This window comes from Delphinus delphis, chromosome 7 (assembly GCF_949987515.2).
Source record: "Delphinus delphis chromosome 7, mDelDel1.2, whole genome shotgun sequence".
Taxonomy (NCBI): Eukaryota; Metazoa; Chordata; class Mammalia; order Artiodactyla; family Delphinidae; genus Delphinus; species Delphinus delphis.
Window position 1 is genome coordinate 60,494,099 of NC_082689.1, and position 23,154 is coordinate 60,517,252.

The window sequence follows — 23,154 nt, forward strand, 5'->3', positions numbered from 1 at the left end:
AAACCCTGGGAAAATAAACTTACTGAATAAAAAAAAAATAACTGACATCCTCTTCTAGCCATGTTGGCATAACTGTTACTAGAATTCCTTCCTGCCTTAAATGACTAGACAACTAGACAAAATGTGAAGGAGCTATTTTTTGGCATTGGCTGCTGAACAGTGTAGGACAGTGAACCTTGAGGGTAAATAAGTACACAAGGTGAGCCCAGATTGGCTCCAGTGTTCTGCCTGGGGAAACCGTCCCAAATGTGGCCTCGGGAGAGGGAGCCCAAGCCAAGCACAGCCCCTCACTGTTTACTCAGGGAGGCAGAGAGCAGAGGGCTGGCTGCTGAAGCAGCTGGACTTTGTGCAGTACTGAGGGTTCTGGGAAACAGAGAGGCACAAGGCCTACCGGACAGCGGCTGGTGCAAGGCTGAGAGCTGAATAGAGATTCCAGAGGTTGCAGGGCTGGGAGAAGTTGAAGTCTTAGCCCAACCCGAGTAGACGGACCTCACTGAGCCCCACAGGCATTCAGTGGAATAAGAACTGAATAAGTGGGCCCTCAGTGGAATAAGAACCACGCACATGCAGAGCAAAGGTGGGCAAATTAAGACCTGTGAGCCAAACCCGGCTCACTGTCTTTCTTATAAATAAAATTTTGTTGGAATATAGCTATGCTCATTTGTTTATATACTGTCTATGCTGCCTTTGTACTATATTAGCAGACTTGAGTAGCTGCAGTAGAGACGATAGGGCCACAGAAGTTTAAGATATTTACTATCTGGCCCTTTATAGAAAAAGTTTGCTGAACTCTGCACTAGAGTAAGAGCCACACTCTAGTACTAAGAGCAAAACAAACAGATCCACCCTACGAAGGAAGAAAACCACGCCTGGCGGAACAGCATAATCTCCACAAGGTATTATCCACTTGGGACGAATATACAATTACATGTATGAAGAACAGAAAAATGTGAGCCACAGTCAAGAAAAAAAAGTCAATAAAACAGAAAAAGACCTTGAGATCACCCAGACGACAGATGAACAGATAAGGACTTTAAAACAGCTGTTATAAATATGTACGTACAAGTACTTAAAGGAAAAGATGGACGTGAGTAAACAGCTGGGAAACCTCAACACAGAAATGGAAACTATAAGAAAAGAACCAAATGTAAATTCTAGAACCGATAAGTGCAATATATGAAGAAAATTTTAAAGGCTCCTGGCTTTTGGAGATACATAATGAAAAATGTACAGATGAAATTATATATCTGAGATGTGCTTCAAAATAATCTAGCTTGGGGAGGGGAAGTGGCTGGGGGTAAAGATGAAACAAGAGCTGCCATAAATTGATGACTGTTGTAACTAGGTGATGGGTATGTACTGCTCTCTCCACTTTTCTGTATGTTTGAAATTCTGCACATTCAAAAGCTAAAAAAGAAAATCCAATCTCTACAAGAAAAAACTGTTTTAACTGAAAAACAAGATAATGTTCAAATGAAGCTTTGCATATATCTTATTCTCCTCCCATCTTGCCAAATTCCCAAAGATACATAGCATCTACTCTGCATTTTCAAAGATTCCCAATGCTTGGGGAAAGGGAACATTTCATAAAAACTGTGAATATTTATGTAGGTGAATGCCATTCTCTCTATCTTTCTCTCTCTTTCTTTCTCTCTCTCTCTGTATGTTCTACACTTTGACACACACGGATATATCAATATTTGATTTCACAAAATAAGATTATATTAAATTGCTCTATAACTTGCATTTTCCAAATAATACATGTTGTGAATATCATTCCATGTCAACAAATAGAGGTCAACACCTTTTTTTTTTTTTTTTTTTGGTTAATGACTGCACAGCATTTATCATTGAGGGTCTACGTGCCCTGTACTGTGTAGTAAAGTTCATAATTTCAATGGGAGACAGGAACTATGCGTTACAGAAAGCTATTTCAGGCAGAGGGAAAACATAAGAGCACACATGGCTTGAGGGACAAGTCTGACTTTAGGGAATTCAGGGTTATGATTTGATTGTTAAGTATGCTTTAATTTATGTAGTAACAAGCCATATCATAACAGAGTTTATTTGTATTTGTATTAAGGTACTTGTTAAAAAAATCATATAGCAAAAATCCATCTCCATTCTCAGCTATCAACATGAATAGAGTTTAAGTTACAGGAAGCTCCTTATTAATAGTATTGATATTTTCCAAATCATCCATGGCCTGCATCCCAAAACATGATTTCTAAGTTGGTTTGATGAAACTGAGGATACATTTTCCTACTGAAGCTATACAAAACAGTAAGGATCTCAGGTCAGTTGACAAAAGTTTAAAGTACCTAATTTATTATGTAATATAGCCCCTCCCCTACTTGGAGGTTAAATTTTTGAAAAACCACTATCATAAGAAAATTCTTAGTGGAAGAATCTATGGCCTTAGAGTCACAAATGAACAAAAGCACTTGTAAAAATTCGTACATTTGTTAAAAAAAGACAAAAATAATAAAATATTAGTAGCATTATATGCATCTTAAATTACAGTAATGAGTATATATAAGTAATTTCCAGTTACCATTCCTTGATCATGGAAATCTTAAAGGTGTTCTTTTCCTATATTATAAATTACATAGACATTTTGCTTTGTTGCAGAGAATATGCACAGTAAAAGAAATTTTTCCCCTGGGTCTGGTCCCATTCAAACATTTGATACCTTTTATATTTGCTTGGTTGGTTTTTTCTCTTATACAGTTTAAAAAAAAAGTTTTGGAAAATAAAAATGCTATCTTCTCAATGTATAAAATTCAAACACATCAATTATAAAGAAAGTAAAAATCAGTACAATCTCACCATCTGGAAATAAGAGCTATGAACACTTGGGTGAGCATCATGCTAGATATTTCTTTGGGCATATATACATATAAGGAAACAAAGATACAAACTTTATGTAAGTGGGATTTACTGTTCTATACCAGCCTTTTCTCCTCTATGCATGGCCATGACTTTTTAAGTCTACGGTATATCTACATCATCTTTTTAATGGCTGCACAGCATACCATTGCATGGATAAACTATAATTTATTTAGTCATTCTCTTACCAATGGACATTTCAGATTATGGTGAATATTTCCCAATTACCATTATTATAAAGTTACATTCTTATTTATCCATCTTTGTACACTCATCCTATTGTTCTCTCAGGATAAATTCCTAAAAGCAGAATTGTTAGCTAAAAAGTATGTATACCTTACACCTTGATACACATTGCCACACAGCCCTCTGGAAAAGCCACACTATTTCATACACCCACCAGCTGTGCCTTTCTTAGACTTTCTGCTGGACTTGCCCACAATCTGCCCCCTCTCCTCTCACTGGCATCAGTTCCCTCCACATGGACTGTGGAAGGACAGCAGGATAGCGATTAGGTCTAAGGGTTTACTTCCATCAGCTTCCTTCTTCTCTCCCATGACTACACTGCTTAAGCCTTAAGCACTTCTCTTTTAGATTTCTTCCCTTCCCCCTCCCAACCTCTTTTTTCTAATTATCTCCAGTAAGTCTGACTCACAACTCATATTACCTGGAATTCTCACAGTTGCCCAAACAGGTATACAGAAGTAACACTGCCTTAAATTAATCTTGGAGGGAGATGGACTATAAAAGGGGGTGGGGGCAGGGAACAAAGTCACTAACTAGGCCGGTCATATGACAAAAACTGACATTTTGAGATAAATTATTCCTTAGGCCTACCATATAACTTTTGTGAGCAAATGTTCCTACAGGAGGTTGCAGTCTGAAAGGTCTTTCATTTGGTTATGAAACTGAGTACTTACTATGTGTACACATTGTATGCCACGTTTTGGGAAGACAGATGAAGAAGATAAGATTCTTGTCTCTAAGAAGCTCCCATTCTAGCAAGGGAGATGGAGGTGTAAACAAATACTTTTCAGGTAAGTGTGCATACTCTGATACAGGGTAATAGGCGCTGTGATAAAGGCATGCCCTGAGCGCTATGTAAGCAGACTGGGTTCGTTTAGCCTGGGCAGAGGCAAATACAGCTTCAAAGGAGAGATGGCATTTAAGTGTGGCCTTGAAGAATGAATGGTTTGCTGGGTGAAAAAAGACATTGCAGGCAAAGCACTTAAGGAGGTACACAATGGCAAACCTTAGCAGAGATATGAGGTTAGGAAACTGGCAGGACCTAAGGCTGAAAAGGTAAACTGAGGCCAGACTGAGATGGTGCTATCCTTCGATGCGGAGGGATTCAGACTATCCCAGCAATGAAGAGTCCCCAGAGGTTTTTTTAGTAGGCAAGCGTCATAATCAGATCTGAATTTTAGAAAGACAGCTGGTTGTGGGGAAGAAGGTGAACTAAGGTGGAGACCAGTTACAAGGGATGGTAAAGAATTATACCCAGACCATGCAGAAAACTGGGATTTACTGACTCACTGGACACAGACACTGAAGGCAGTGGTGGGGACCAAAAGCCCTTAAATACTTACATTTAGGTACTGCCTGGATGGCGATGCCATTCATGGAGACAGAGTATATATGCGGAGAAGCAGATGTGCAGGAAAATATTCATTTCCATACTGGACTTGTTGAGCTTAAAGGGCCTGTGAGACATCTAGGAAAAGATACCTAACAGAGAGCTGGCATTCAGACCTGGTGTTCAGTTCCAGGGGATACTCTGTTGATTTTTAAAAACTGTATAGATTTGACAGTCATTGAGGTAGGTAAATTTGATTGCTGACAACAAAGAGAGGAAGCAGGGATGAGGGCTTAGAACAGAATCCTGGGGAACACTAATATTTAAAAACCTAGAAGTAGAAGAGCCTAGTGGAAGTCTGGGAAAATCAGAGAAACAGGAGGCAAGCCAGGAGAGACTGGCTCATAAAAGGAACAAGAGTTTAAAAGAGAAAATATGCCCCCTTCTTTGCCTTCACCATTCCTTGCCAACCTCACTGGGCAAAGGATCTTATGTGCCAGCTTTGAGAGCTGGAACAAAGATTCTAATAAAGTGGGAACTGGGAGTGAGAGATTAAGCAAGGAGAGAGCTCCTGGGGCCCCAGGGTAGGGATTTTGCACCGTTATCAGGGATTTAGTGTCAGTGCTAATACCAGGAGTACCTTCATCCCTAAAAGGCTCTTGTTACCTTCTCTCTACCTTCCAAGAGACTAATCCATCCTTTCCCCTTTCCAATGTCACTACTTATAGTTTCCACCCATCCCTTAGCCCATGATAGAAGAGAACAAATTTGGCCAAGCTGCAGGGCTTGCGGGATCTTAAGCGGGATCTTAATTCCCTGACCAGGGACTGAACCCATGCCCTCGGCAGTGAAAGCACCCAGTCCTAACCACTGGACCACCAGGGAATTCCTCAGAAGAGAACAAGTCTTAACAGCCTCTCAATTCAGTAAGCTCTTCAGCCAGGTACTGTGCTTATTAAGATAGACATATAGATAAGACACGGTTCCTGCTCAACAAGAATTAACAATCTAGTTAGGAGTGGGGATGGAGAGAGGAAGTAGGTAACTACTATATGGAGGGTGTACTGTGATTAAAGCTACAATGAGCTGGAGAGTCATGAGAGAAACCTTATGCCCTTCTTAAGAGGTTAAGAAATCTCTTCTGGGACTTCCCTGGTGGCACAGTGGTTAAGAATCTGCCTGCCAATACAGGGGACAAGGGTTCGATCCCTAGTCTGGAAAGATGCCACATGTCGCGGAGCAACTAAGCCCGTGTGCCACAACTACAGACCCTGTGCTCTAGAGCCTGCAAGCCACAACTATTGAGCCTGCGTGCCACAACTACTGAAGCCCGCGCACCTAGAGCCCGTGCTCCACAACAAGAGAAGCCACTGCAATGAGGAGGCTGCGCACCACAACGAAGAGTAGCTCCCGCTCACCACAACTAGAGAAAGCTCACACACAGCAACGAAGACCCAACGCAGCCAAAAAAAAAAAAAAAATCTCTTCTTCCCATTTTCCAAGAGGGAAAGGTGCACATAGATGCTGACGATAAATCCTGGCACATAAAGACTTATAGTGGATTAATTTACATCAATCTAAAAGGATGAAAAGGAGGAAGAGAGAAAAGAGAGTACCCTTCATAAATTTACCCTTCATTTTCAACCCTGGGGGGCGGAGAGCAGGTGGTACAGGACAACCTGTCTGCAATGCATAATAAAAGTAATTATGAATAACCCATAAAGGGGCCTTTCCCTATCACTAAATCTCTTCCTGATGACATATTTTCCCTCCCTCTTCTAATCAGAAGATCCCCCTCTTCTAGTCAGAAGATAACCCTCTTGTGGGGTATAGTGGGATGGGTTACTATAGCTATTTCTGTAATAGCTTTTTCCAAGACTGTCTGAACCACCATTTGTCAAAATCATAAGTCACAAAAAAGATGAATATGGAGCTTCCCTGGTGGCGCAGTGGTTGAGAGTCCGCCTGCCGATGCAGGGGACACGGGTTCATGCCCCGGTCCGGGAAGATCCCACATGCCACGGAGTGGTTGGGCCCGTGAGCCATAGCCGCTGAGCCTGCGCGTCCGGAGCCTGTGCTCCGCAACGGGAGAGGCCACAGCAGTGAGAGGCCCACGTACCGCAAAAAAAAAAAAAAAAAAAAAAAAAAAAAAAAGATGAATATGTTATTTCTATACTCTGCAAAGAGATTATATACATATGCATACATATGTGTGTGTATATAACACGTGTGTGTGTGTGTGTGTGTGTGTGTGTGTGTTTGGGCTCCTCCTCTACCTTGACTATCTGCCCAGATCCTCTTCACCATTACCTGCAGCGCACAAAAAAGAAGTCTAAACCCCATTATTTCTTGTCAAAAGAGGAAACAGAAAAAAAGTAACTTGATTAGTAAACAGAGTTTGGATTGGAACCCAGATCTTAAGAGATGTAAATTGGTGCTCTTTTCACAAGGCTGTACTCTCACACTGGCCTCCACTCTCCCTTCCAACCAGTCCAAAATACTGCCTACATCACCTTCCCTTTACACATCTCTCACCTCGTATCTTCCTGTGGCTCCTTAGTCATCTCCACTAACGCTATATTACACTGAAAGACTGAGGTCTATCTGCCTACCAACCTCCTTCCTCTCTAAAAACATCTTCCTTTTTACTTCTCACACATGCTCATCATACTTGTCCTGTCTCATCTGAACTTTGCACACTGATTTCTGTGAAGAGACCATGCCATGCAGGGCAGAGGAATGAGCACTTAAAAAAGAAAAGAAAAGAAAAGAAATCAGTTCCATGTTCAAATGCCCATTTTGCCTCTTACAATCTGTGCAATCTTAGTCTTATTACTTAACCACTTTGTCTCACTTTTCTCATCAGCAGAGAATAATGCCTAACTCACTGGGTTTTAAAAGGTAGCTAGCATATGTTAGGTGCTTAACACAGTATCATGTACTTCAAAAGCACTTAATAAACGGAGCTATTTACTGTGAAAATAATATTTGCCTCATAGGACTGTTGTTCCTACATGCCTGAAACCTAAATAGTCCTTGAAAATATTTTAATTTCCTTCTTCCCCCATCCTTGAAACAACTTCCTAGTTCTTTCCAACAAAGATTCAGAAACCGCTTCAAATCCAACAAAGATTCACCTGCAAAAGTATTTGCACATTTACTAAAATCTCACCACTCACACAAGAGTAACACCTACTGAAAGCTAGCCAGACAAAATTTCTCCTCTTCTTAACTTTAAGTCAATGGAAGAGAATAATCACATTTTGCAAGTTCCCCAAAAGACGTGTTGTATCATGCCAACGGATACAAGTTGCTTTCTCTGCGGCAACTGGGGGTCCAGGCGCATTTCAGTTACTGTAGGTTCATCGCTCCGCCCCAGGAATAAAAGAGTTTGCTACAGCAATCACACAACTGACGTGGGAGAAGAAAACCTTAGACAATGTCCCATAAATCTCAAGGAGGGACTGCAAATAGATGCCACGCAGTGACGTGATCTAGGCAGGTGACAAATGAACACTTGTGGGTATGTTCCTGTGGCAATGTGTCATCGTGTGTCTGCGTGTGTCCGCAGAACTGAAAGCACATTCGTGTGCGCCGAGATGTCTGATCGCGGACGTGTATTCCTTTGAACCCGACTGCGTAGCCAGTGAGCGACAGTGAGAAGCCCCGCGGAGCTGTCCTCCAGGTGCTTACCTCTCCGGACGAACAGGTGGACGCCGCTGGGCGCCGCCATGTTGGCGTCGGTCACGTGGCCGCGAGCTCTCGCCCCCTCCTCGCCCCGCCCCGCCCGTAGGAGCAGTCCAGTCGCAGCCCCGCCGAAGACCGGAGGCGCCGAGGCCGCCAGAGGGAGAGTGCGCGTGCGCGGCGGGAGCTGACTGCGGGAGCCCAGGCGGCGGAGCGGCTCGGGCACCGGAGCCAGTAGGGGAACCCGCGGCCGGCCGAGCCCGCTCCGGCCGCGAGAGACGGGCTCCAGCCGCGGTTCGCGCGCTCGCTCTGAGCCCCCGCGCCCAGGTGGGATGGAAGAAGCCTGTCAGGTAAGCGTGGTATCCAATATTTGTAGCATCAACATTTTGGTGCATGGAAACGTAAAGTTGGGAGGAAAAAATAAAGCACAATCTAGCGTTCAACATAGCACTTTGCATCGTCTGCTCTTTGTTGCAAATTATTTCCCTGGATTCAGTTGAAAGGTAAAATTTGGTTCAAAGTCACCAGCTGCCCCTTTGCTGTCCCAGAATCTACATTACTCAGCAGAGACAACAGACAAGACAGGATCTGTGTGCAGCTGCAAAATCTATTCTGGGTACCAGAGTGGGTATATTCAGGGGACTTCTCCTTCCCCAAGGACACCTCGAGCTCAGCGGTATTAAGTGGAGTCTTAATCCTAAATTTGACTTTTAACAATGAGAGGATGACGTCTGCCAATTGCGCTGCCGAAAGATGAAGCCTACAGAAGGCCAGTTATGAATCAAGTGAGGGAGCTGATGTATCCCTAGTGATGACAGTGTCAATTTTTACCAAATTCGCTGTTCCTCTTATCTGCATTCTGGGGCATATTTCCATTCTGTCATGGACCAGGTATTAATCATCTTGGTAGCCTGGTACCCAGCAAAGAACCTGATATTCAAGGAATGTCTGGTGAAGGAATTGAACTCTGCATGGACCCAGTCAAACCAAGAATGTAACAGTCTCCAAATGCAGTAAAGATTGATAAGGATTCTTGGTGAACATGTGTGATGTCTCCTAATTAATATTTAAGAATTTAATTTAACTACACACTCTGTGAAAAACCCAGACAATTCAGAAATGATCTTTTTGTGTGTGTGTGTGGTACGCGGGTCCCTCACTGCTGTGGCCTCTCCTGTTGCAGAGCACAGGCTCCGGACGCGCAGGCCCAGCGGCTATGGCTCACGGGCCCAGCCGCCCCGCGGCATGTGGGATCTTCCGGAGCGGGGCAAGAACCCGTGTCCCCTGCATCGGCAGGCGGACTCTCAACCACTGCGCCAACAGGGAAGCCCCCAGAAATGATTTTTTAAAGAAAGGGTAAATCTCCTTCCTCATCCTCTCTACACACCACAATCCCACTATTTAGTCAGCCACTGTGTGTGTCATTCCATGCCTTTTACAGGCAAATATGTGTAAAGATTTTAAATGGAATCACATACTTACTGTTGCAACTTGCTTTTCCACTCATGAACATCAAATCTTAGAACACTTAGAGCTCATTCTTTTTAATGACTACATAGTCCTGATGTTTTTACTTTTTTTTCACATCTTTATTGGAGTATAATTGCTTTACAATGTTGTGTTAGTTTCTGCTGTACAACAAAGTGCATCAGCTATATGTATACATATATCCCCTCTTGCGTCTCCCTCCCACCCTCTCTATCCCATCCCTCTAGGTGGTCACAAAGCACCGAGCTGATCTCCCTGTGCTATGCAGCAGCTTCCCACTAGCCATCTATTTTACATTTGGTAGTGTATATATGTCAATGCTAGTCTCTCACTTCATCCCAGCTTCCCCTTCCCCACTGTGTCCTCAAGTCTGTTCTCTACGTCTGCATCTTTATTCCTGCCCTGCCACTAGGTCCATCAGTACCGCTTTTTTAGATTCCATATATATGCGTTAGCATACGGTATCTGTTTTTCTCTTTCTGACTTACTTCACTCTGTATGACAGACTATCCCTCCACTGGGTATGTACCCTGAGAAAACCATAATTCAAAGAGTCATGTACCACAATGTTCATTGCAGCTCTATTTACAATAGCCAGGACACGGAAGCAACCTAAGTGTCCATCGACAGATGAATGGATAAAGAAGATGTGGCACATATATACAATGGAATATTACTCAGCCATAAAAAGAAACGAAATTGAGTTATTTGTACTGAGGTGGATGGACCTAGAGTCTGTCGTACAAAGTGAAGTAAGTCAGAAAGAGAAAAACGAGAGTGAGTTTGGGTAGTTCATTAGAGGACACATCTGTACTTCTTGGAGACCCAGTTTTATATGCTTTTGGGTCACCTTGAAAGATAAAAAGAAAAAATGTTTTCCACTGAGGTAAATAAAATGTACAAGGATGAGAATGAAAAGTACTCTTTCAGGTGACTTCAAGCCCCACCTTTTTCAAACGCAGATCAATTCCAAGGAGAGAGTTTTTGAACGTGCTAATCTGTCCTCAGTGTAACTGAAGCCAACAATCTGAATGCAGGAAAGGAACCTGAGAGTTAGCAGAACACCAAGTCTCAAGAAGTGTGCAAAAAAAAGAAACCTAGAAGTCCCTAGAGAAATGTCAGAAGGCATTAAGCCCAATTTCAAACACATCTGAAATAGAATACATGTTCATGTGATTCAGCTCAGCCAATCCTTGGAAAACCAATGCACAATTTATTTCCCTGAAACTAGAAGGAAAAGGAAAAGGAAACACTATGAGAACTCAGGTGGCACCACCATAGTGGAATCCAGTGAGGAAATTTCCAGTAAGTTCAGCAAGGATGTGGATGTGCAGGATGAGCTAGAAATGAAGCAGACATGAACTTGCACAGGTGATAGCTTGTGCACTGATTCTTGATTTAGCTTCTTTCATCACATCCTTCTGACCTTAGAAAGATTAAGAACTGCCAGCATGTGTCCTCCAAAACTGTCAATTTATGAGATATATGCATACTGATCAACGGTATAAAAAAGGGCTGGACCCCTGACATCTAAGATCCGTGGCAGTTCTAACATCTGTGATCCTGGGTGTTAGGGCATTAGATTGCTTTCATTTAGTTGAGTAACTACTACTGACTCACTTCTCTACTCCATTTCTGCCCATCTTCCCATCTGTGAAATGAAGGTTAATTATGTTGTGGCACTTCATTGATATGAACTCCCACCATTATTCAGATTTTGTACTTGTGTTTCTTGAAAAAAAATGTTGAATAATTTTTCAGAACCAGGGTTCAAGAAATAAAGTATAACTTCCTAATACCTTCAGTTTCTGTGTCCAGAAATTCATTCTTAAATGTTAAAATATTTTTATTAATTGTGATTAATTATTGCTTTATAGGTCTTTTACCTTGGTTTTTAAAAAGATTGTCTTATTAGCATCTTTTAAAGTCTAATCTTCTTTTATTAAAGAAATAAATCAGAAATAAATTCCGACATTCTCATTTTTAAAAAGTCATTTTTTTCTTTCCTCCTTCTTCTACTTAATGATAGTTTATTTTGGACTTATATAACTTTTTCAAAAGCTGTATATAAGTTTGTGATAAAATTGAAATTATATTGGTTTCTATAATGTAGATACTGAATTTGTAATTCAGGTTAACAATTTAAAATGCTCTAGGGATTATGCTACATGAAGTAAATCTCTTTTTTTAAAAAATAAATTTATTTATTTATGTTTGGCTGTGTTGGGTCTTCGTTGCTGCTCACAGGCTCGGGCCTCTCACTGTGGCAGCCTCTCCTGTTGCAGAGCATGGTCTCCAGGCACACAGGCTCTAGCAGTTGTGGCACGCGGGCTCAGCACTTGTGGCTCGAGGGCACCAGAGCGCAGGCTCAGCAGTTGCGGCGCATGGGCTTAGTTGCTCCGCGGCATGTGGGATCTTCCCGGACCAGGGCTCGAACCCATGTCCCCTGCGTTGGCAGGTGAATTCTTAACCACTGCGCCACCAGGAAAGTCCCAGTAAATCCTTTTAAAAATAAATTTTGCTTTGTAATACATCATCCTGTAACTTGTTACACAGTTTAGATTTTTAAGTACTTATGAAGATTACTTATAATGCAAGATACTTAAAAACATAGACTATAAAATAAAGACTAAGGTGCTTACATATCTATAGAAGAAGCTTGTTACATATGAACACATAAGACTAACTGAAATAAAGTGGTGTTTCCTACTAGGCACAAAGCAGGTTCTGTGGCCTGCTGGGGGAAACTGGTGCCCTGGGACCTGCACAGCTTCAGTAGGGCTGTCATTTAGCCTCAGGTGCCTTCATTCTCCCTTCCTGAGCTTGCTTCTCAGTTTTGTCATCTGAATCAGAAAAATTAGCCTTTTGGTTTAATATCAGGATCATTTCTTAGCAGTTTACTCTATGTCTTGAGAAGAATATTTCCCATCCTGCCCTCCAATGTGTTCAATTTTAGTGTGAGGAAATCCTTTTATTTATTTACATTTTTTAAAGCTTTTTAAAATTTTTATTTATTTATTTTTGGCTGCATGGAGTCTTTGTTGCTGCGTGCGGTCTTTCTCTAGTTGCGGTGAGCGGGAGCTACTCTACATTTTTTTTTTTTAAGTCAAATGAACATTCTTTCCATGAACTTGGAGTCCTGCATAAACATAATCTGCACATATAACAGGGAGCTGTCAAAGCTGACTGGACCCCTCTAAAGTTAAGGTCCAGCTTCAAATGATTCTGTGTTCAGGCAGAAAGTTTCTAGGGGACTCTCAGCCACCTTGTTGTTTCCTATACCCATCACTTGAGACAATGATGGAGATGTTACTGGGTAATCTAGGGGAACCCTTAGAGAAAATGTTTTCTTGAGGAAAAGTAGTGTCACGTGCAAGAGGATGTGTCTGTGCTGTTCGTGCCCTGCTTCCTTCGTCTCCAGCAGGGTCAAGAGGAAGCCAGGAGGCAGGGGAGGGGGGCTGGCATCATGTGTGACCCTCCTGCCCCCCCCATTTTTGATTTGTATAATGACGTTTTCTAGACCATGTAACTCCTAGGCAAATGAAACTTTAAGTTCCACCCCCTTCTAACAAGATTGCCCTACCCGAGCCCCTCCTACATTGAAATTCTGAAGATTCTGTGGCTCTCCAGCCATTTATAGGCCTAATCCAAGTGGGCTCAGCAAGGAGCATGCTGCGCCCTCCCGAGCAGCCTGTCACTGTGATTAAGCAGCGCGGAATGGGATCAGATAGGGCTAACTTAGCTGTAGGGTAAGAGCAAACTTTGTCCCAAGGGAGTTGTTGTTGCTCTCAGGCACAGTGTGGCCCACATTCATTTAAAGCCGCTCCAACCTCTTGGCTTGAAAGATATTATGGGAGATTTGTCAGCAGAAATAGTGCTTCAGCATAACAGCCTGTCCATTGTTGGAGCAGCAGGCCACCTGGAATGGTGGCAGGGCCAAGGGAGGGAAGAGATGGGAAGGCCATAAGGAAGAGGATGAGGGTGGTCCCAGACCTCACTCGCTGATGCATCTGAGTTTTATCTTTTTTTTTTAAATTGAGGTATAGTTGATTTACAATATTATATTAATTGCAGGTGTACAACATAATGATTCAAAAATTTTATGGATTATACTCCATTTATAGTTATTATAGTATATTGGCTGTCTTCCCTGTGTTGTACAATGTATCCTTGTAGCTTATTTACCTTACGCATAGAAGCTCGTACCTCTTGATCCCCTACGTCTATCTCTTGCCCTTCTCCCCTTCCCTCTCCCCACTGGTAACCACTCGTTTGTTCTCTGTATCTGTGAGTCTGTTTCTTTTGTGTTATACTCACTAGTTTGTTTTATCTTTTAGATTCCACATATAAGTGATAACATACAGTATTTGTCTTTCTCTGTTTGACTTATTTCACTAACTATAATATACCCTCCAGGTCGATCCATCCACGTTGTTGCAAATGGCAAACTTTCATTCTTTTTTATGACTGATAGGATTCTGTTGTACATATACCACATCTTCTTATCCATTCATCTGTTAATGGATACTTAGGTTGTTTCTTGGCCATTGTAAATAATGCTGCTATGAACATTGGAGTGCATGTATCTTTTCAAATTAGTGTTTTTGTTTTCTTCAATATACCCAGGAGTGGAATTGCTGGATCATATGGTAGTTCTATTTTTAGTTTTTTGAGGAACTTCCGCACTATTTTCCACAGTGGCTGTTGAGTTTTATCTTGAGGGACAGGGCTTCCCTGACCTCATTTCTTGGCACTGGCTCTAAGGGAAGCTGGGTTAAAGCAGAAGTGGTGTATTTGCCCCATGAAATCTAAATAAAAACGTGTACCATTATCGACTATCATCCATTCTCAATTACTAAGCCCTGGAAAAGTAACACCTGCTTACACACTTCTGGAGAATGAAGAATTCCATGCAGAGTAAGGAAGGAAAGGCAAAAAGTTTCTAAGAGAATTTAGTGATCAATCAGCCAATCAATGAATACTTAAGTGCCTACTCTAGGCTCCAAGGAGATGTGATACTACTTTTGTTCTTAGGAAGCCAATCGGAAAGCTGAGACTAACATGGTCACAAAATTGTCCATAAAGAAAGACCAAGTACCCTTGAGACTATAAGCCTCTTAGGAGCAACACCAGGTGTGAGGGGTCACAGATTTTGGCTATCCCTGGCTGCCAAGAACTGAGAAAAATGCTGAACTCTAATTATATAAATTCCCAGGAACTTGCACCTGTTAAAATCCTTCCTGCAAAGATGAAGGTGAAAGGGAAATAATGCTTCCTTTACCATCTCTAATCCACATTTGTAAAAAAGAAGGGAAAACGCTCTCGATCTCATTGTTAGAATTTTTTAAAGTCTGTTTTGGTTTTTCTTTTTTGTTTACACATGTATGTAATATGTGCTCTTTAAAAACATTTAAAAAATACGGAAGTGTAAAATATAGAAAGTAGAAGTTCCCCAGAAAAGCTTTTCCCAGGTAATCACTGTTAATACATTGATATGTATTCATCCAGAGTTCTTTCTGTGCATATACCATTTGCTGAACTTTCTAAGGGAAGTTACCTGTTTTACTGTGACTAGTCACACATCTACATAGAATAAAGGACAGGCTAGGCAAACCACATGTGAGAGGACAGGAATGCATAGTATTACCTATGCCTTTGTTGCTGTCTACTGTACATTCTCTTTTCCTTTTGCCTTCACTCTGCCCTTGCTTCTCTTCTTCCAATGTCTCCACCCTTCTATAAGATTACTCCTCTTACTGTTTTTTCCCTTTCCCTCCTGAAATGATGGTACATTCCTGGTTACCTTCTCCTATGTTTTCATCTTTGCTTACCCTTCTGCTGGGTTTATGGTTCTGTGTTTACTGTAGTGTGTTTGAGTAAACAGTGTCCTGTAGGGTTCTGTGAGACCAGTTCATATAGAAAGCAGTTGGACCACTAAGATCAGAGGTTGAAAATAGTTGTGAATTTGACATTTCCTACCTAGAAGTATGAAACAGTACTCCTTGGTCAGTGAACAGTTATGCAGACTACACTGCAGTAAGAACCTCCAAAGTGGACATTATGAAATAACAAGGGATTTAATAATAGAAAAAGAAAACTAGTCTGTGTCCCTTTTCCCTCTCCCACTCTCCACCTCCACTCCCCAAACTGGCTGACAAACTAAGCAGAAATGCACTACTGCTTAAATTGCATTTCTTAACTCACTCAACAGATTGTGTATTCAAGACGGAAGCTGTTGAAACAAACAAGGGGGCAGATGCTGCCTCGACCTCTCTTCCCATTGAGCTGAGCTCCTCTGTGCTCCCCCCATCCACTTTAACCCAGAGAATAACCTGTCTGGAGAGCATTCTCCTCATCTGAGGCACACACAAACATCACCACGTTTTCCTTTGCTGGAGAAAGGATAAAGGAAGAAAGGCGGCAGCTGCTCCAGGAGCAGAGAGCAAACAAGCCTCACTGTGGTGGTCCCACAGTCTTCACAAAGGGGATTCAGAGAGCTAGGCAAACACACTGCACAGCCCAAGACTTCTGCACAGATTCACCTGCCAGTATTATTCATTAAAGATCTAAAGAACTGTCCAGGTGAACTGAAAGTCTAACCAAAGCACGTTTTCCAACTGGTCTTTTATGGAGTTGGAAGAGGGAGAATACAGTTGAAGAACTGGAAAGGGCTTTAAAGATCACCTAATCCAACTAGAACTCTACCCCTTCCAATTTTAAGGTAAAGCTAGTGAGGCCCGGAAAGGTCATAGGAGAGAAGATTCGCCCCTTTTCCAGCCTGTGTACATTGTAACACTGGAGGTCTTAAAATTTTTTGTTTTATAAGACATTTATGAGGCATTTCTTGTAGCATTTTACACGCAACAGCTCTTCAGTTGTTCATGAGACCGCATTACACTTTTACTGCATTATATTTCTCCACAGGGTTAATGAAAAGCCCCCCAAATTATGACACGAAAAATTTCAAAGCATTGGTTTTACATTTAGTGTCTGTTGATTCATAGGGCCAGTGTGTCAAAGATGGGAACAGTTTGCTTTTGGTAGCCAAATAAAGTATATGGTAAACTATGGTTCCCTGGAGAATCAGTTTCCAAAGAAAAGAACTGAGTACAGCCACTTTTTTTTTTTTAAAAAGAAAGCTCTTTACTCTCTTTTCTTTTGGCAAATTCTGCTTTGTGGAAGTCAGGCTGAGCACAATCTCACTGTTTAAAGGTGCCACTTACCTGCTTCAGATAAACTTGTTTTTAAAATTTCCTTAGTTTACAGTTGTATTTTATTTGACAATTATATGGAGCTTCAGTTGCTGAACAATATTTAAACAAAATTTTATATCAAGGTAACACATATTTGGTTTTAAAAAACATGCAATTATAACAAGGTTTACAACGAAAAGCAATAGTCTCCCATCCTACTGTCTCCCAGTTTGACCAAACTCAACCAATCTGAACTGTTTCGTTTCTAGTCACTGCTCAAAGCCATGCCAATTATAGTTGATTATATTTAGACTCTGACTTTCTTTACACTTTTTTCGTAATTTCCTATTCTAATTTGGACCAATTACTTTTGTAGACATGTTATTCAGTTGCCATCCTCAGATTTTTTTTATTGGAATCAGAATAGTTTTACTATTTCCTGTACTCCACATCTTACATGCTCTGATTTCACCTTCATGCCGTTGAAATAGATCAACTAGTAACTTCATCAGAAAGTGTGTGAAGTAAGTTTTCTGATTTCATAGATTTCCAAAACCACCTTTCTTTTCTCTCACACTTGGGTGTAGGATTCTTGATTCAAAATCATTTTCCATCAGAACTCCGAAGTCATTGTTCCATTGTCTTTTAGCATGAAGTATGGCTGATAAGGAGTCGGGGGTGTTTAAATTCCCCTTCCTCTCCCAAGTTTCCCACTCTGAAAGCTTTTAGCACTTTTATTTTATGCTCAGTGTTTTGAAATTTAATAATGTAGTCTACATGTGGATCCTTTTAGGTAAGTGTTATAGTGGTTAAAAACGCAAGTGAAGGGCTTCCCTGGTGGCGCAGTGCTTGAGAGTCCGCCTGCCGATGCAGGCGGGTTCGTGCCACGGTCCGGGAAGATCCCACATGCCGCGGAGCGGCTGAGCCCGTGAGCCATGGCCGCTGAGCCTGAGCGTCCAGAGCCTGTGCTCCGCAATGGGAGAGGCCATAACAGTGAGAGGCCCGCGTACCGCAAAAAAACAAAACAAAACAAAAAACTCAAGTGAATTATACTGCCTGGACTAAAATCCTATCTCTGCCACCTACTAGCTGTGTGACGTTGGGCGAAATAATCTCCCTCCACCTCACTCGAAGAGGATACCATGTGTGCCTCTGAAGGTTGTTGTGCGATCTGAGATGACTGTTCCAAGTGCTTAGCAGATAGTAAGGGCTCTATAAATGCTAGTGATGATTTAATACTGCTCAACCTTCAGTGAACTCTTCTAATTTGAAGACTCATGTCTTCAACTCTGAGGAATTGTCCTCCCTTTCTTTGATAATGTCCTTCTGTTTGCTTTTCCTCTCTGAAAATAAGCCAGCTATCAGATTTCCCACATTGATTTCTCTTTTCCCTCATATTTTCTCTTTTTTGATGTTCTAGGGAATTTCTTCAACTTTATACCCCAAGTTTCTGCTGCTTGAATTATAATAATCATTTAAAATTTCTAAGAACTCTTTCTTATACACTGTTCCTTTTTCATAGTATTGTTTTTATTTCATATATGCAATATCTTTCCCAAGTCTTATTTTGAAAACATAAAAGCATAAAGGTTGAAAGAATCACATAGTGAACACCTGTATATCCCTCCCACCTAGATTCACTAATTTAAAACTTTTGTCATATTTGCTTCATTTCTGTTTATGTACATATGTCTATGTATGTTATGTGTATGCCATTTACACAAACATACTTTTTTCCTGGACCATTTGAATGTCAGTTGCAGATGTCATGACTCTGTTCCTAAATAGTTTAGCATGTGACTTCTAGGAATAAAGACATTCTCCTACACAATCACAGTACCATTATCACAACGATGAAAATAAACAGAATTCCATATCATCTAATATAGAGTCCATATTCAAATTTCTGTATTGTCTCAAATGTGTGCAAAACGTACCAAAATGTAAAATGTCCATGCCTTTTAAAAATTTTATTTATTTATTTTTGGCTACATTGGGTCTTCGTTTCTGTGCATGGGCTTTCTCTAGTTGCGGTGAGCAGGGGTTACTCTTCCTTGCAGTGCACGGGCTTCTCATTGCGGTGGCTTCTTTTGTTGCAGAGCATGAGCTCCAGTAGTTGCAGCACGTGGGCTTCAGTAGTTGCGGCATGCAAGCTCTAGAGCGCAGGCTCAGCAGTTGTGGCGCACGGGCTTAGTTGCTCCGCGGCATGTGGGATCTTCCCGGACCAGGGCTCGAACCCATGTCCCATGCATTGGCAAGCGGATTCTTAACCACTGCGCCACTAGGGAAGCCCCCAAAAATGTTCATGCCTTTTCACTCAGCGATTCCATCACTATCTTGCATACATACCCCCACCACATGTACAGAATGAGATGTACACAAGAACGTTCACTGCAGCACTGCTTGTAAGAGCAGAAGATAGGAAACTGCCTTAAGTGTCCATCAATATAGGATTGGGTTAAACGCATTGAAACCAAACTATGGAATAAATATCCAACAGCTGTTTAGAATCAAGGTGTTTAGAATTGAAGTGTTCTGATATGCACTAATAAAGATATGAGTTAAATTTAACTGGAAAAGATTCCAAGTACTGCACGTAGTATATCACCATTTGTGTTAAAACAAAAAATGATGGCTTTCTGAAACTGATAATTAACTCTAAGGGACAAAAGAGAAACTGGGAAAAGTAACTGCCTCTGGAGAAGTGACTTAGGTGACTGCGTGGAAGGGAAGGCAGTTTACTTCTTATCAAATACTCTTAATTCATTTTGAATTTTGTACTTATGTCCATGTTACATAATAAAAAAGTCAGTGCTTAATGTGGGTGAATATCCAATCCCATATAGCAGTGGTTCTTAACCAAGGGTGATTTTGCCCCCCGGAGGACATGTGGCAATGTCTGGAGACATGTTTGGTTGTTACAGCTGGAGGTGGGGATAGTACTGCTGGCACCTAGTGCATAGAAGCCAGGGGTGTTATTAACCAGCCAATATACAGGTCTGCCTGGCAAAACAAAGAGTGATCTGGCCCAAAATGCCAACAGTGCTGAGGTTGAGAAACCCTGCTGTAGAGCAATTCTTCTGGATGATAAGGTTTGAGAAGAGCTAAGCAAGACTAAAGGAATAAACAAAAAGAAAGTCATGTGCATATGCCTAAGCGTTATCATCGTGCCTTTAAGGTACATCATATTTCTAGTAGTATAGGAAAGAAGTATAGGTTGGAGAAGTCCAATATGCTCATTTGCATAGCTGATTCCAGATTGATACAGTATTATGCTTCTGTAACCTTAGTTGGTGTTAATAATTTTAACTGTTGTGAACAGTAGTACAGCCACTTTAAGAATGAGGTCAGGGCTTCCCTGGTGGCGCAGTGGTTGGGAGTCCGCCTGCTGATGCAGGGGACACGGGTTCGTGCTCCGGTCCGGGAGGACCCCACATGCTGCGGAGTGGCTGGGCCCGTGAGCCATGGCCGCTGAGCCTGAGCGTCCAGAGCCTGTGCTCCGCAACGGGAGAGGCCACAACAGTGAGAGGCCCGCGTACCGCAAAAAAAAAAAAAAAAAGTAGGTCAGACTAAAGTCCATGATTTCTAGACTTTAATCTGTAAGTATACTTGCACATGTATGCACAGCACATGTACAAGAACATGCATGCATTGCAGCACTGTTTGTAACGGAAGATACTGATACAACCTAAATAATAGGGGACTGGTAACTTATGGTATATCCATACAATGGATACCATGCAGCCATAGCTCTATCTCCAAGATATCATTAAGTTTAAGGAATTCCTTGGTGGTCTAGTGGTTAGAACTCTTGAGCCCCCCACTGCAGGGGGCCCAGGTTCAATCCCTGGTCAGGGAACTAAGATCCCCCAAGCCGTATGGCACAGCCAAAAAAAAAAGAAAAAACAAAACCCCCCAAAACCAAGATATCATTAAGTTTAAAAAGCAAGTTAGAGAACAATATCTCTAGGAGGTTACCATATGTATATATATGATACATAGAAGATATATATGCTCATTTATACATATATCTCTGAAAGATATGCAAGATCTCAGAAATAGCGGTTGTTTCTAGAGGACTGGGGCAAGGAACTTTTCACAGTATGCCCTTTTGCATTTTTGTACTACATGCATACTACTTTTTATATACATAGACAGCTCTGCCTAAGTCAATGAGTTAATGCACTGTGTAACACCACTGCAATGCATAATACAAGGAGAATGAAATATGTATTACAATAAAGATGTAAAGGCATATGGAAACACAGAAAAGTTGTAGATGTTGAAAAATTGAAAATGTTGAGAGGAAACGAGGAACTTCAAGCCATACTTCAAATGAGGCACCAATAATTTGTCATTACAAATAAACATCCCTTTTCCTAATACTTCTTCCTGTAGGTTATAAAAACAAGAGGGCAGTTGGGGTATTTGTCTAGTGACTAGGGCAAACATGCAGGTGAGGTATTTCCCAGACGGTGATGAAAGAAAAGCCCCTCCTGGCATGCTTAAGACTTGGCTGGCCTACTTGATGGAAGATGAGATGGAGGAGTGGAAGCCAGGAGCCTAGGGTATATAGTCCTGGCTTTGCCACTGATTCACAGTGTGACCTTAAGCAAGTGAACCTCTGGATCTATTGTCCATCTATAAAATGAGAGTGTAGATCCTAAAAGACAAATTTAAAAAATCAAACGGAAAGGTTGGATTAATAAATGCAATTGTGTCCAAGCTAAATCAACTTATGAAATTCCTTTGTTTTAAAATATACCTTATAGGGCTTCCCTGGTGGCGCAGTGGTTGAGAGTCCGCCTGCCGATGCGGGGGACACGGGTTCGTGCCCCGGTGCGGGAAGATCCCACATGCCGCGGAGCGGCTGGGGCCGTGGGCCATGGCTGCTGGGCCTGCGCTTCTGGAGCCTGTGCTCCGCAGCGGGAGAGGCCACAGCGGTGAGAGACCTGCGTATCGCAAAAAAAATAAAAAAAATAAAAAAAATAAAAAATAAAATATACCTTATAACATTTTGAAATATTTTGTTGATATGCTAAGGTATTTCAGAGGAGCTTAATAAATAAATGTAAGAGTGTTTTGTCTATGGCTTCCAAGTCACTACAGGAGTGCAATAAGAAGTAGGAAAGAGAGGGAGTGACAGATTCTGTTTGGGAGATTGAATAAATAATTCTAAGAGAAAAAAATCAAATGGACAATTCCTATCAGGGAAAAAATTTCACAAAATCGTGGAAAAATATTCAGCCTTCCCATTAAGCAAAAGGAATATAAATGTGAGATTTTATACCTATTGAGGCAACAACAAAATCAACATCCCATACCACGGGAATTCTGTTAAAACCAGTATACACATTAATATGTTAGTAATTTACAAAGCATTCTGGAAAATACGGCATGTTTATATAACTGAGCCATAGAGATATTCCTACCTTTTGACTCAGTAACTGCATTTCCCAGGAATTTATCTTGAGGAATACTTAACAGATACAAAAATATATATACACGAAGACACTAATTCATTTGAATGTTGTAATAATAAAAGAAAAAAACCTAGGCAAATGGTTTAATATGGGCACATCAACATGAAATATTGTACGTCTATAAGAACCATTTTGAACACTAGAAATGTTTGTTAAAAACAAAATGCTACTATGTTCAATGTAAATAGAGATAATATATAATTTCATTTAGAAGGAAGAACTATGGGTACCTTATTATTTAATCAGTATTTAATATTCTCGAACTGGCTTTTCAATTCTACTAAAAAGAACGTAAGAATGAATTTGAGGAAGTAAATCACTTGACCTCTGAGGTCTGTGATTCTAATAATTCTCTGATATGGCACTGGAGGCTCTGCTGTGAGCTTTTCTTTAGTAGGCAAGAAAACAGATCAGATAAATCTTCAGAATAGACAAGACTCTGGTACAGCAAGCTGAGGCCCCTGCAATTTGGAGTCAGGGACATATAGTGGGTTTGTTTTTTTCTCCTCTCACACATAAACTAACGTATAAACTGAATTTTGTGTGATTTATAAAAATACTTTTAGACATATACTACACCTACACCGACATCTGAGTAGAAAAGCTGAAGAGTGATGAGAAAAGATGTAAAAAGGATTAAGCACAGATCTTAGAACAGGGAGGAAGCCTTGAGATAATTCTAGTACAACTTCATTTTACAGATGAAAAACACTGATGCTTAGAAAGGAAACATATTACACGTAGAGAAAATGCAACTTGGAGAAGATAGGGGAAAAAAATAAGAGTGGTGGATGGGGGAAGGGAAAAAGGTAAAGGCAGAAAGTAAATACAGTCAATGTGT

The 23,154-nt window shown here is 41.2% G+C and overlaps 2 protein-coding genes across 2 annotated transcripts in view; one reads left to right on the forward strand and one right to left on the reverse strand.

Moving 5' to 3' along the window:
- METAP1D (methionyl aminopeptidase type 1D, mitochondrial) overlaps nucleotides 1-8,595 on the reverse strand; it is a 79,113-nt gene extending 70,518 nt beyond the window's left edge. The window contains 2 exon segments of the mRNA XM_060016590.1: nucleotides 8,159-8,306; nucleotides 8,308-8,595. Of these exon segments, the coding sequence (XP_059872573.1) occupies nucleotides 8,159-8,306; nucleotides 8,308-8,595 (436 nt within the window).
- The window catches only part of SLC25A12 (solute carrier family 25 member 12), a 174,281-nt gene continuing 159,571 nt past the window's right edge, over nucleotides 8,445-23,154 (forward strand). Inside the window, exon 1 of the mRNA XM_060016587.1 lies at nucleotides 8,445-8,499. Within this exon, the coding sequence (XP_059872570.1) occupies nucleotides 8,482-8,499 (18 nt within the window). The 5' untranslated portion in view covers nucleotides 8,445-8,481. The remainder of the gene's footprint in view (nucleotides 8,500-23,154) is intronic.